We start from the raw sequence: 13386 nt of genomic DNA on the forward strand, positions 1-13386 counted from the left end.
CAGCCCCAGCACCACAGGCCAAGGGCCACATCTGTCACTGCAGGTGTCCAGTGCCACCAGCTCACCAGGCTGGGGAGGGAATGGGGACAGCAGCGTCACGTCCTGTCACCACTCATCAGGAGCCTGAGGCCACTGAGATGGGCTGTGCCAGGAGCTCCTGGGGGCCACCAGGACAGTCCAGGGATACTGACTGGGCTGGCAGCTGATGGGATATACTGGGCTGTGCTGGGCACTGCTGGGTGTTACTGGGTGTCGCTGGGTGCTGCTGGACTTTACTGGGCACTAGTGCATGTCCCGGACTGTCCTGGGCACTCCTTGTCACTGCGCTGTGCTGGGAGGGGCTCACAGGGATGCCGTGGGTGGCCATGGGGGGCGATGGGGGAGCCATGGGAGACCACTGGGAGCCACGGGGGAGGGAGCTGGGGAGGGCTGCTGGGGGCAGGGGGCCAGGGGCGAGGGGCTGTGGGCGGGGGCCAGGGGGTCCCGAGGGTGTCCCGGGAGTGTCCTGGGGATGTCCCCGGCTGTGTCCCGGGGGTGTCCCGGGGGTGTCCCTGGGGTGTCCCGGAGGTGTCCTGGGAGTGTCCCGGGTGTATCACGGGGGTGTTCCCGGCGTATCCCGGGTGTGTCCCGGGTGTGTCCCGGCAGTGTCGCGGGTGTGTCCTGGGGGTGTTCCCGGTGTGTCCCGGTGATGTCCCGGGCGTGTCCCGGGGGGTCCAGGGGTCACCGGGGTCTCCGCGCGCGCTCCGTCACCAAGGCAACTGCGCGTGCAGGTGGCGGGGGGCGGGGCCTCGGGCCCTGGCCCCGCCCCCTTATCCTGTCAGTCAGGTCGTGCGCAGCCCACCCCGCTGGGGGCTGGGCCCCGCCCCCCGCCGGCAGCACGGGCGCTGATTGGTGCAGGCCGGCCAGGCCCCGCCCCCGAGGCGCAGGTTCGGCTGAGAAGCGATCGCGGCCGGAGCGGCACCGGGAGCGGCACCGGAGCGGGAGGTACCGGCGGGGCCGGGTGGGACCGAGGGGACAGTGCCGTGCCGGGCCGGGCTGGGTTGGGTTGGGTTGGGTTGGGTTGGGTTGGGCTGGGCTGGGCTGGGCTGGACCGGACCGGGCTTGGCTTTTCCTTTCCCGCACCGGCGGACCTGCTCGTTATCGCGACGGGTTGGACAATCGCGACAGGTGCGTGTGTCTCGACAGCCGCGGGGGAATCGACAGGCGAGGATGGAGGGGAGTGCCCCGCCATCCCCCTCCGGGGCCATTCGCGGGTTATCGCCGGGCAGAAAAGCTGTGTGTGGCCGCCGCCCACCTATGGCGACACACCTGTCGCGACAGAGCTATGGTGTCGCGACAGCGCGAGGGGTTCGCGTCGGTGGGGTGTAGTGCTGGGTACGGCTGCTCCTCCTGGAACGGGCCCGGCTCGCTCGTCGGCGCCCTGTCGCGATCGGAAGCCGACCAGCAGGTGCGCGGGGCGCGGCGGAGCGGGGACCCCGGGGCGGCGGGGGCGTGAGGGGCGAGGGGCGGCGGGGGTCCCGCCGGGCCCCGCTCATTGTTCCGCCAGGTCTCCCGGGCGGCCCCGCCCCGGCTCCGAGCATCCTTTGTGCTGGGCGGCCCTGGGCTTTGTCTGCGGAGCCGCCCCGGGCCGGCGAGACCGGGACCCTCCGCGCCTCCGGACCCCGCACGGGGATGCTCCGCACTCCCCGCATCGCGCTCCGGGACCCACGGCAGCGGCACCGCCCCCGCGCCTCGCCCGGGCCCGGCCCATCCCGGGCCTGCGCCCAGCCCAGCGCCCCACACCGGGGCACGGCCCAGTTCTCCTTTGGGGACCCCCGGCCGGGCCCCCCCGGCTGGCAGCACCCCCTGTTTCAGTGACCGCCGATCCGGCCTCCTGCCGCAATGCCCCGGGGATCAGAGCCGGGGCGTGACGGGGACCTGGCAGCGGGAATGGGACCCCCCGTGTCCCCGCAGCCTGCGCCGGGACCCTCCGCAGCGCCCCGCGCCCGCTCGGGCGTGGCCGCGCCGTGCCCGTTTCCATGCCCGTTTCCGTGCCCGTTTCCGTGCCCGAACTGGGCCCGGCCGGGCCAAGGTGCCCGCGGGGACAAGGAGCGCCCGCAGCATCCCGGGCTTGGCGGTAGCAGCTCTGACGGAGCATCCTCCGGCCGCCGATCGCGGCCCCGCGGGGCTCCCGGTCCTTGCCGGGGCGGTGGCTCGGTGGCACCGCGCCTCGTCCTGGCCGGGGGGCGGACGGTGGGACCCCGGCAGCGAGACCCCGACGCCAGCCTGGCCGTGCCCTAACGGAGCCGGGGCCGGGCTGGGGGGCCGTGGTGGGGTGACCCCCCGCCGGGGCATCTCTCGGGCGGAGAGTGATGCCCACCCAGCCGCCGCCTCTGGCCAGGGACGAGCAGTGGTCGCGGGTCGGTGTCACGGGAGTGGCGGTCACTGAGCCCAGCCTGACAAAGGGGGGTCCCCGCCGGCGGGGTGGGTGCAGGGTGGGTGCGGGGTGGGTGCCGGGGTCTCGCCGGCGCAGACAAAAGCGGGGGGCGGTGAGGGGCCCCCGGCCCCGCCGCGCCGCACAATGCGGCAGCCCCGGCACAAAGGCCGGGCCCGGAGCCGCCCCCACCCCAACAGGTGCCCCTGGCAGCCCCCGCCGGGCCGGGGTCCCTTTGTCCTGCCGGGGTCACAGCTGTCCTCGCGGCCGGGGGCCGGCGCGGCAGCCGGCGGGGCTGGGGGGGCTGCGAGCCCCCCGAGTGGCCGCGCCGCTTTGTGTGCCGGGCAGCGGCCACCGCCTGCCGAGCTGGCCGAGCCGGGGGGCTGCGGCGCGGGCTGGGCGGGGGTCCCGGGGGTGCCTGCTGGTGGCCCCCCCGGCGCTGACGCTGCGTTTCTGCCCTGTGTTGTCTGGCAGGAGCCTCTGGCCACCGCGCCAGCACGGCCACCGCCGGCTGAGGCTGGCTGTGCCACCACGCTGCAGCAGCTGGCTGGAACGCGGGCAAGGCCCCCAGTGCCACCAGGGCTGGTGCCGTGCTTGCACTGTGGCCCGGGCTGGGGGACAGCGGGGTAGAACCCCTGGGGATGTTCCGTGTGAGCTTGGCGGTCACTGCTGTAAGTTGGGGTCACTGGTGTGAGCTGGGAGCACTGAGTGTGATCTGGGGGCAGTGAGGATGAACTGGGGGCACTGGTGTGCCAGACAGGCCACTGTGGGTATCCAGTGCTGGGCACGGGCCTGGTGGTGTGGGGACATCAGGGCTCTGCCAGGGACGGTGCAGGGGGCAGCTGACCCCTGGGGAGGGGGTGGGAGGGGTGCCAGGAACAGCGACACGAGGGCAGTGTGGTGGCAGCAGTGTGGGTGGTTCCATGGCGGCCGAGGCCACAGGCAGCGTGTGGAGCTGCCAGTTCTTCTCTGTGCACGGTGGCCAGCCCACACTTGTGCCCCCAGCACTGCCCTGTCCCCTTGCCAGCCCCACACCCCCTCTGCCGTGCTTAGGCCCCTCCTGTCCACCCACGGCACCCCCTGTGCCCCTCTCCCCCGTGCCAGGGTCTCACGGTGCCCGGTGCTGCGGCACCGCTGGCAGTCGCGTGCTCCGTGCTCCAGATCCGTCACCACAGCCCGCTTTCATCTCGGGATGCGACGTGCGCCTCCCCCGCACCCCCCCCGCACCCCCTGCTGCATCTCCTGCCTGGCCCAGCCCTGCTCTGGGGTCCCAGGGGCTCAGAGGGCCAGCGTGCCAGCTCCAGCGGTGGCACTGTGGCCACCAACTGGTCCCCTCCGATCTCACCCCACTGAGGACAATCTTTGTGCTGATGACTTGTCCCTGATGTCAGGGTGGTCCTGACCGGTGTGGGGACTGCCCAGCTGGGGCTGACCCCCTTGTTCCTGTCACCCCCCTCATCCCTTACAGGGTCCCCCAGCACAGCCCTGCCATGGGGCAGCAGCTTCCCCATGTGCCTGAGGCAGAGCTGGGGAGCAGTGAGGGGCAGAGATGGGCACCGGACCACTGGGTGCCAGTCCCAGCGTGCCACAGTGGCCTGGCATGCTGCACGAGGTCCCTGCCACCCCACCTCGGTCCCCCGGGGGGTTCCTCAGCAGTGGCACAGCTGTGCATGCCAGTGACATTCCCGAGGGGGGACACGTGCAGGACCCCGGCAGCTGCTCCTGCTGCTCTGTGCTGCCGTGAGGGCACCGGGACAAGGCGCCAACTGGCACCGGGATCACCCACAGCAGCCCCTGTGCAGCCCAGGGGCAGGAGCTGGCCCAGGAAGGGCTACTGGACCCCCCCCCAGTGCACTGGTGGTCCCTGGGAACAGTCACTTGCCCCCACCCCTGCAGTTAATGTGGCCTGGGAATGCCCAGCTGCCAGCAAAGCCCGGCCCAGCCTCGTGGCTATCACGGCTCCTACTGGCTCTGGTGCCTGAGGAGCACCCAGCTCCCATTTGCTCCCAGCAGGTGTTGGGATGGGCGCTGGGAATCCCTGGCACAGCTCGGGACTGTGCCAAGAGCAGTGCCCCAGTCACAGCACTCACCTGAGGCCACCGTGGGGCTGTGGCAGCACCAGCCACCCCTTGCCACAAGGTTCTGCCCCCACCGGCAGCCTTCGCCCGTGGCTCAGTTCTGGCCCCAGTGTGCCCATCCAAGGGGCTGGGGGGCAGCAGGGACCGTTCCCACAGCACTGCTCGGTGCCAGCGTCGTGTCAGTGATACCAGAGTGTCCCACACTGCCCGTGGGGGTGCCTTGGGCTTTGTCTGGAGGGGTCTCTGGCGGTCCCTGCAGTGGGGACATTGAGGCAGAGGACTCTTTGTGGGTCTCTGCAGTGAGGTCTCTGGTTTGGGGGTTCTGGGGGGGTCCCAGCCCACCTCATGCCCCCCGGGTGGGCAGAGCCGGCACGTGCTGTCCCGGCTCTGATGGGTCGATGGTGTTTGACCTTCACCAAATGACTCATTGATCGTGTCTGGGGATGCCCCTGGCCGCGGGGCCGCAGGCAGTGCTGAGGCAGTGCGGGGGTCTCTGGCAGAGCTGGCACTTCATGGGGCGGTGGGCAGAGACCCCAGTGAGTGATGCCAGCCCTGTGTTGTCCATGCCAGTCCTGGCCACTCACAGGGACAAGGTGGGCAGCCTGCCCTGAGTGTGGGTGCTGTCACTTTGTGGGGGCGCCCAGCAGTGTCCCGATGGCACGTGTGGCAGTGGCAGTGGAGGGTGGCAGGGATGCGGTCTGGCAGCCCCGCTCCAGGTGCTGGGCCTGCAGGGTGGGTGGCACTGGCCGGGGTGCAGCCTGGAGTCCCTTCCCCTTGGAGCGGGGTTCTTGGCAGCCCCCAGTTCTGTGCCAGGGCCCCTCCTGTCGTCGGATTTCCCGGGATAATCCAGTGACATGGCCCCTGGAGGATGCGCAGCTGCGGGGCTGAGCCCTGCCCACACCGGGGCAGCTCCGGGGAGGGGGGACAGTGGAGTGACCCCCAGCCGCGGGGGGCTCCTCGTGGTCACCCCGGCGCCGCCTCTGCCCTGCAGCACCATGATGGCCAACGCGGCCACCATGCGGATCCTCATCAAGGGGGGGAAGGTGGTGAACGACGACTGCACCCTCGAGGCCGATGTCTACATCGAGAATGGCATCATCCAGCAAGTGGGGCGCGAGCTGATGATCCCCGGCGGTGCCAAGGTCATCGATGCCACCGGCAAGCTCGTCATCCCGGGCGGCATCGACACCAGCACCCACTTCCACCAGACCTTCATGAACGCCACCTGTGTCGATGATTTCTACCACGGCACCAAGGTACCCCCGCAGCTGAGCCCCGTGTGGGGTCTGCTCCCCGCTCTGGGGGCACAGTTCGGTGCAGGCAGCTCTGGGCCCCAGCAGCATCAGCTCCACTGGAGCGTTGTGGCGTGGCACCGCCTGTCCCCATGTCCCCATCCATCATGTCCCCTCGCTGTGAGAACCCTTCTCCCACGCTGCGGCCGTGGCACCCTGTGCCAGCTCGGGGAGGGACCCTCCGCCCTCCCTGTGCCGGTGGCACTGTGCACTGAGTGTTGCTGCCTGGGAATGTCAAGGGACCAGCACAGGATTGTCCCTGCAGCTTGTCCCACTGTCCCCAGCGCCCACACAGAGCAGCCATTGTGCCAGGCCAGCGCTGGCCGTGCCTGTCCCCAGGGTGCCCGGTGTCCCTGGGCAGGGGGCTCGGCAGTGGGCAGGAGGGAAGGAGATGGAGGGAATGCCCGCGGGCGCCACATGCCAGGCCTGCTCCCTGTCACTGTCACCCGCCTCGTGGCACCGCGCCGGCAGCTCCCGAGAGGGCCGATGGGCAAAGGAGCTTTGGGGATTAGCGGGGCCGGGTGAGCCGGGGACAGCGGCAGTGCCACCGCGCCTGCACTGCCGCCCACGCTGCCGCGGGGGGGGCTCCCTGCAGCCCCATCCACACCGGGCTCTGTGCCAGGGGGGCCCCTCAGCACCCCAAATCCAGTGCTTGGGGCTGGGGGGGCAGTGGGTACACTGATAGTGGCAGGATGTGTCACGCACCCCAGATGTGCTGCTGCAGAGGAGCAGCCATTGGTAGGGCCAGGGGGGTGCAGGGGTCTCTGCTGCACCCAGGACCCCCCACATGTCTGTGGGTAATGGCCAAACGTGGCCACCCCAGCCTGGCACCTGGGAGCCCGCCTGGCTCACGGCAGGGCAGGATCGGTGCCAGCAGTGGGGGGGATGAGTCCTGACCCCCCCTCCCGGCGGTCCCTGTGCCCCGCAGGCAGCGCTGGTGGGGGGCACGACGATGATCATCGGCCACGTCCTGCCCGACAAGGAGACGTCGCTGCTGGACGCGTACGAGAAGTGCCGCAGCCTGGCCGACCCCAAGGTGTGCTGCGACTACGCCCTGCACATGGGCATCACCTGGTGGGCGCCCAAGGTGAGTCTGGCACGGCTCTGGGAGCAGCTGCCGGGGCTAATTCCCAGCCCCGCTGATCCCATTAGCTGCTTGGGGGGTGGGCTGAGCCCCCAGGATGCCTTTTGAGCTGCCCTGAGCCGGGCTCAGCGGGGCAGGGGCTCAGGAGTGTCCCGGGGCAAGGGGGCCCTGCGGGGCTGAGCCCCTCCCTAGGGCAGAGACGGTGCCTCTGCTGCTCCATGGAGGGGAGCAGGGTGCCCAGGGCTGGTGGTCCAGCTTGGGGGGACCCCGGCCCACAGCATGACCCCCGTGGGGGTGGCAGGCAGGATTGGTGACCAGACCCCAACCCACGGTACACTCAGCCCCTGCAATCCCCTCAAAGCTGCTGGAGTGGGATCAGACCTGGCTCCCGGCTGTGCTGCAGGGAGACCCCAGCCCTGACCGCCCTTCCAGCAGAGCAGGGGCAGAGGGATGGAGTGGGAACCCCCTGGGGACAGGAAAATCCCTCCTGCTCCCTCCCAGCATCTGTCACTGCCCGTGTCACCCACAAAGCCACATCCCGTGTCCCAGGGGGTGGCCGGGGCCCCTTCTGGAGTGAGGCCCCGCTTTGACGCCCTGTCCCGGTGCAGGTGAAGGCAGAGATGGAGACGCTGGTGCGGGAGAAGGGGGTGAACTCCTTCCAGATGTTCATGACCTACAAGGACCTGTACATGCTGCGGGACAGCGAGCTCTACCAGGTCCTGCGCGCGTGCCGCGACATCGGCGCCATCGCCCGCGTCCACGCCGAGAACGGCGAGCTGGTGGCCGAGGTGAGGGCAGAGCACGGGGCGTGCAATGGGCACCCAGCTGGGGCAGCAGAACCTTCACCCTGACCCCCCCAAATTCCCCAGGGAGCCAAGGAAGCTCTGGATCTGGGCATTACGGGGCCAGAGGGCATCGAGATCAGCCGGCCTGAAGAGGTAGGTGATGGCAGGTGTCACCGTGTCACTGCAGCCGTGGCATGGGATGTGGCTGGGATGGTCCAGGACATCCATAGAGCTGCCACCACCCCTCCTTGTGTCACCCACACGCCCGTTGGTGCCACCGTTGTGTGTCACGTGTGTCACCACCGGCTCTCTCTGCAGCTGGAAGCCGAGGCCACGCACCGTGTCATCACCATCGCCAACCGGGTGAGTGGCCCTGGGCGTCAGGGGACTGTCCCGGTCCCATGGGGGTCCCTGTGCCTCAGTAGGGGTGCAGGAACCCCCCGGGGAGCTGGGGCACCACGGAGGCAGCACCTCTGACCCCCTCTCCGCAGACCCACTGCCCTGTGTACCTGGTGAACGTCTCCAGCATGTCCGCAGGGGATGTCATCGCTGCTGCCAAGATGCAAGGTAGGGGACACGGGTGGGGACCTTCCTCCCCAACACGCGTGTGGGTGAGGGGCGCCTGTGTGGGTACAGACAATCCCATTGACACAGGACACACGTGGGCACTGGGGAGGTTTTGGGTTTGGAGGGATGTGGGCATGGATTGTGGAGCTGTGGGCATGCAGAGACATGTGGGTACCCACAGACACGGGCACAGGAACTCGTGTGGACCTGTGGGGCCGTACCCTAGCACAGGTGAGCGCACCTGGGCTGCAGCTCTGCTCATACACATGGGTCACACACAGCTCACAAACAGGACACACACACAGGACACACAGAGGTCACACACGGGACACACAGAGGTCATACACAGCTCACAAACAGGACACACACACACAGGACACACAGAGGTCACACACAGGTCTCAAACAGGACACACAGATCATACACAGGACACACACGGGAGCACACACAGGCAGATCACACACGGCTCACACACAGGACACACACAGAGGACAGAGGGCTCCTCCCCTGATGGGAACATGGGTACGCTGCCGTGGGCAGTGCACACCCGTGTGCCCCCGCACACCTCCTGCCCCGTGCCCACCCGTTGCACACCCGTGTGCCTCCGCCTGGCAGGGAAGGTGGTGTACGCAGAGACGACCACGGCGCACGCCACGCTCACCGGGCTGCACTACTACCACCAGGACTGGTTCCACGCCGCCGCCTACGTCACCGTGCCGCCGCTGCGCCTCGACACCAACACCTCCGCCTACCTCATGAGCCTGCTCGCCAAGTGAGACCTGCCCCGGGCACCTGTCCCTGCGCCACGGGCTCCCCCTCCCTGCCAGCCACGCTTCCAGTGCTGCCGGGGCATCCTGCTGTCCGGCACAGCCAGGTGTCCCACCCTGAGTGTCCAGCTGTGCCATTGCCCCAAGCACTCTGCTCCCCTGGTGCTGTGGCCTCGAGGCACCTCATCCTTTGGGCACCCCACATGGTGGGCATTGGGCTCTCTGCACCCTCGAGGACACACTCTGTGGGTGCTCCACTCACCCACCCCCTGCATGGGTGCTCCTTTCCCTGGGCACTGAGTTCCCCAGGCACCTCATGGCAGGGGTACCCCATTCCCCGAGTTCTGGGCTCCCTGGGCACCCCAAGCAGCTCCAGCTCTGGCAATGCCATCCCCCACCCTGCTCTGTCCCCCACAGTGACACATTGAACATCGTGGCCTCGGACCACCGGCCCTTCAGCACCAAGCAGAAGGCCATGGGCAAGGAGGACTTCACCAAGATCCCCCACGGTGTCAGCGGGGTGCAGGACCGCATGAACATCATCTGGGAGCGTGGTGTGGTATGGCACTGCTGGCCTTGGCACGGGGCTGGTGCTGGGGGCTCACAGGGTTGGAGTGGGACATCCCATGGGGTGTTCACCCCCTGCATGAGGGCAGTGGGCAAGGAGCTCCCCAGAGCACCCCAGTGGATCCTGGCAAGGATTCTGATCCCGCAGCACAACTGAGATTTTGGGGAGGACTTGGGGGTGACAGGGACTGACACAGCCCAGCACATCCTCACCCCCACTCCGGCTGCAGGTGGGGGGTAAGATGGATGAGAACCGCTTTGTGGCCGTGACCAGCTCCAACGCTGCCAAGATCCACAACCTGTACCCCCGCAAGGGCCGGATCATCCCCGGGGCTGACGCTGACGTTGTGGTCTGGGACCCCGAGGCCACCAAGTAGGTGCAGCCCATGGCGGGGGGGGGGGCTGGGGAAGGGCTCCCTGTGCCCCCAGCACCCACTGACCGCCCCCTGCCCCTGCCCAGGACCATCTCTGCCAGCACCCAGGTGCAGGGCGGGGACATCAACCTGTACGAGAACATGCGGTGCCACGGGGTGCCCCTGGTCACCATCAGCCGCGGGCGCGTGGTCTACGAGAACGGCGTCTTCATGTGCGCCGAGGGCACCGGCAAGTTCTGCCCGCTGCGCTCCTTCCCCGACATCGCCTACAAGAAACTGGTGCAGCGGGAGAAGGTAACGGGGGGCTGGTGGCCGTGCCAGAGCCGTGCCGCGGTGTGGGACAGGGCTGCGCTGGAGGGGACAAGGGGGCAGTGGCTGTGCAGAGGAGGGTCTGAGCCAAGCTGATGCTGGAACACAGAGCGGGGGATGGGGGCCCTGCAGGTCAGTGTGTGACAGAGGACCCTGCCCTGGGTCCTTGCCAGCACACTGGCAGTGCAAGAGGACAGTTGTTGTTGTCCCAACACGTGTGTGGCCCGTGGCCATTTCAAGGCATGTGCTGAGCATCAAGGCTCCCCCTGTGCCCCATCCAGGCTCTGCCCTTTGCTGCCTCTGCCAAGGCACAGCTCACAGTGACCCCCCATGGCACCGGGACAGGGACACGTGTGGCTGGGGCTGCCCGGCGGTGACACCAGGCAGACCCTGCCACTAGGGAGCCCCTGTGTCCCCATGCTGTGGCTGCAGGGGCCAGCCTGAGGTGGTAGCGTGGTGCTGATGCTGCAGGGAAAGGGGGCAGCCGGGGACTCTGGCACTGTCACAGGAAGATGATGGCCAGCACTGGGGTGCTTGTATGGGGGAAGGGGGGAATGCTTGTGTGGCTTGGCTTGGCTTGGCTTGGCTTGGCTTGGCTTGACTTGACTTGGCTTGGCTTGGCTTGGCTTGGCTTCGCCGGGGGGACGGGGCGAGGGGCTGCTCTGCCAGGGCCACCCACCTCCCCCAGCCCATGCTCCTGCCTTGGCACCGCTTTGCACCGAGACCCCCACAGCCCGCCCAGCATCTCTCCGAGCGCCCCCTCCCCAGTGGCAGTCCCCTCCCCAGCCCCAGCATGGCCCGGCCCCTTCCCTCGCCCCGCCCGGCCGATCCGCACCCCGCTGCAGGGCCCTGGCACCCCGCACCCCGCTGGCACCGCGGGCCCCGCCGCCCCTGCGGCTGCTGATGCTTTCTCCGCTGTCTCTCTCGCTCCCGGCAGACTTTGAAGCTGCGGGGTGTGGATCGCACCCCGTACCTGGGGGACGTGGCCGTGGTTGTGCATGCCGGGAAAAAAGAGACGGGGACGCCCCTGGCCGATACGCCCACCCGGCCGGCCACACGACACGGGGGCATGAGGGACCTGCACGAGTCCAGCTTCAGCCTGTCCGGTAAGAGCGGGGCCGCACTGCGGGGCCTGGCGCTCCGGGGCTCGCCCGCAGCCCCGCATCTGGTGGCTTCTGGCACCAGCCAGGCACTTGTGTCCCCCGTGCCCCTCCCCGGGGTGTCCCCATTACCCGCGCCACCTCCCGAGGCGTTCCCGCTGCCACCGCAGGGTGTCCTGGCATCCCTCCCCTAGGGCTGTCCTGTCACCACCTTCTCCAGGCTGTCCCCATCACCCCTGCAGGGCGTTCCCATCCCAAAGTACCCCAAACATGCCCACACCCCCCACCTCAGGGCGCAGCCCTCCTCCTCCCGGGCAGGGGGCCCTGGCAGAGCAGGGCCAGCCCAGCCCTCGCCCATCCCTCCGTGCAGCGTCCGTCGTGTGGCTGTGCTGGCTCTGGGGGGCTCTGGGGCGGGCAGGGGGTCGGTGCTGGGGAGGGGGGCACTGGGGGTCTGTGTGGGGGAAGGATGGAACCCTGTGCTGCTCCCGGGCCGCCCCCTCCCCACCCTGTGCCAGGGCCGGGGCTCGGGGATGCTCAGGGATGCTCGGGGATGCTCGGGGATGCTCGGGGATGGTCAGGGATGCTCAGGGATGTTCAGGGATGCTCAGGGATGTTCAGGGATGCTCGGGGATGCTCGGGGATGTTCAGGGATGCTCAGGGATGTTCGGGGATGCTCGGTGATGCTCGGGGATGCTCAGGGATGTTCGGTGATGCTCGGGGATGTTTGGGGAAGCTCGGGGATGCTCGCTCGGTACAGGCTGGGGCAGGGGCCGCTCTGTCCCTCGCAGGCAGGGTATGGGAACTGCCCGGAGGGGATCCCGAAGGTCAGTGCTGGCTCAAGGCCGGGGCTCAAGAGACGCTGGTCAGTGCTCCCCACGTGCAGCACAGCTCGGGGGGAGAGCGAGGACCCAGAGCTCCCAGAGTCCCGGCCGTGCTGGGGTGCCGGGGGGTCACAGAGCCCCCCATTCTGTCCAGCGGTGCCAGTGGTGTTGGGGTGCCGGGCGGTCATGGGGCTGTGCCCATCTACCCCCCCCCTACCCCTGCCGACCGTCCGTGTGTCCGGCAGGTTCTCAGATCGATGACCACGTTCCAAAACGAGCCTCGGCCCGGATTCTCGCTCCCCCCGGGGGCCGGTCGAGCGGCATCTGGTAGAGCCGGGGACCTGTCCCCCAACTGAGGAGCAGGCGCCGCCCCCAGCGCCCCCGGAGCCCGGCTCCGGCGGGGCTCCCCTCGCCCGGGGGCCCTGCCCGGTCCCCGTGCTGCCGGCGGGGCCGTGCCGGCGGCGGGGCCGTGCGCGGGGGCCGGGGGCCGCGGAGGGCCGGGGGCAGCGGGTGCCCCCCCCGGCCCTTTTCTGTTTGCACGTTGGATTTGGATCAGTGAATTTTTGACTTGTTTGTGCATCACGTGGAAATACTCTGAAGTGGTTTGTGTCACTAGCGTAGGGGAGACGCAGGGACCCCCCCTTCCTGCCCCGTCCTTGAACCCAACCCACACCACCACCCTGATCCTGATCCCCGTTCCTGCCCCCCTCCATCGCCATCTCCCCATCCCTGACCCCCATCCCTATTGCTGTCCTGCCCTCCCTGAACCCAGTCACCATCCCTGCCCCCCATCTCCATCAGCACTCCCCCATTTCCATCCCTGCACCCCCATCTCCATCCCGACCCCCCACTCCCATCTCTTCTCCCCATCCCTTGCCTGATCTCCATCCCTGACCCCTGTCACCAGCCCCCATCCCTGACCCCCACCTGTACCCCCATTTCTGCTCCCCAAAGCCCCGCTGTATCCCTGCACCCCCATCCCTATCCCTGCACCTCCCCATCCCCACACACCCCCTTCCTCCCCACCTTGAGCTCCCCCAGCCCCGCAGTGAGTGGTGTCACACACCTGTGTCACACACCTGTGTCACACACCTGTGTCACACACCTGTGTCACACCTGCACGGGCCCAGTAGGGTGTTTGCACACACCTGTGTCACACCTGTGTCCCAGCTGTGTCACACCTGCACGGGCTCAGTGCGGTGTGCATAGCACACACCTGTGTCACACCT

General features: G+C 68.8%; 1 protein-coding gene across 2 annotated transcripts; it reads left to right on the plus strand.

Moving 5' to 3' along the window:
* The first annotated feature begins 917 nt into the window (after positions 1-917).
* On the plus strand, positions 918-12543 carry DPYSL5 (dihydropyrimidinase like 5). 2 transcript variants are annotated; one of them, XM_014888184.2, is made up of 13 exons: positions 918-984; positions 5483-5747; positions 6712-6870; positions 7476-7655; positions 7737-7805; positions 7971-8015; positions 8144-8219; positions 8835-8991; positions 9404-9545; positions 9784-9926; positions 10014-10221; positions 11174-11342; positions 12403-12543. In XM_014888184.2, the coding sequence occupies exons 2-13, from the start codon at positions 5487-5489 to the stop codon at positions 12486-12488; spliced, it is 1695 nt and encodes a 564-aa protein (XP_014743670.1). In that variant the 5' UTR covers positions 918-984; positions 5483-5486; the 3' UTR covers positions 12489-12543. The 2 variants fall into 2 exon arrangements, with proteins under 2 accessions (XP_014743670.1, XP_088018761.1); XM_088162635.1 differs by lacking the exon at positions 918-984 and adding an exon at positions 1075-1167.
* Positions 12544-13386: the final 843 nt, after the last annotated feature.

Source organism: Sturnus vulgaris, chromosome 3 (genome assembly GCF_052056855.1).
Source record: "Sturnus vulgaris isolate bStuVul1 chromosome 3, bStuVul1.hap1, whole genome shotgun sequence".
Taxonomy (NCBI): Eukaryota; Metazoa; Chordata; class Aves; order Passeriformes; family Sturnidae; genus Sturnus; species Sturnus vulgaris.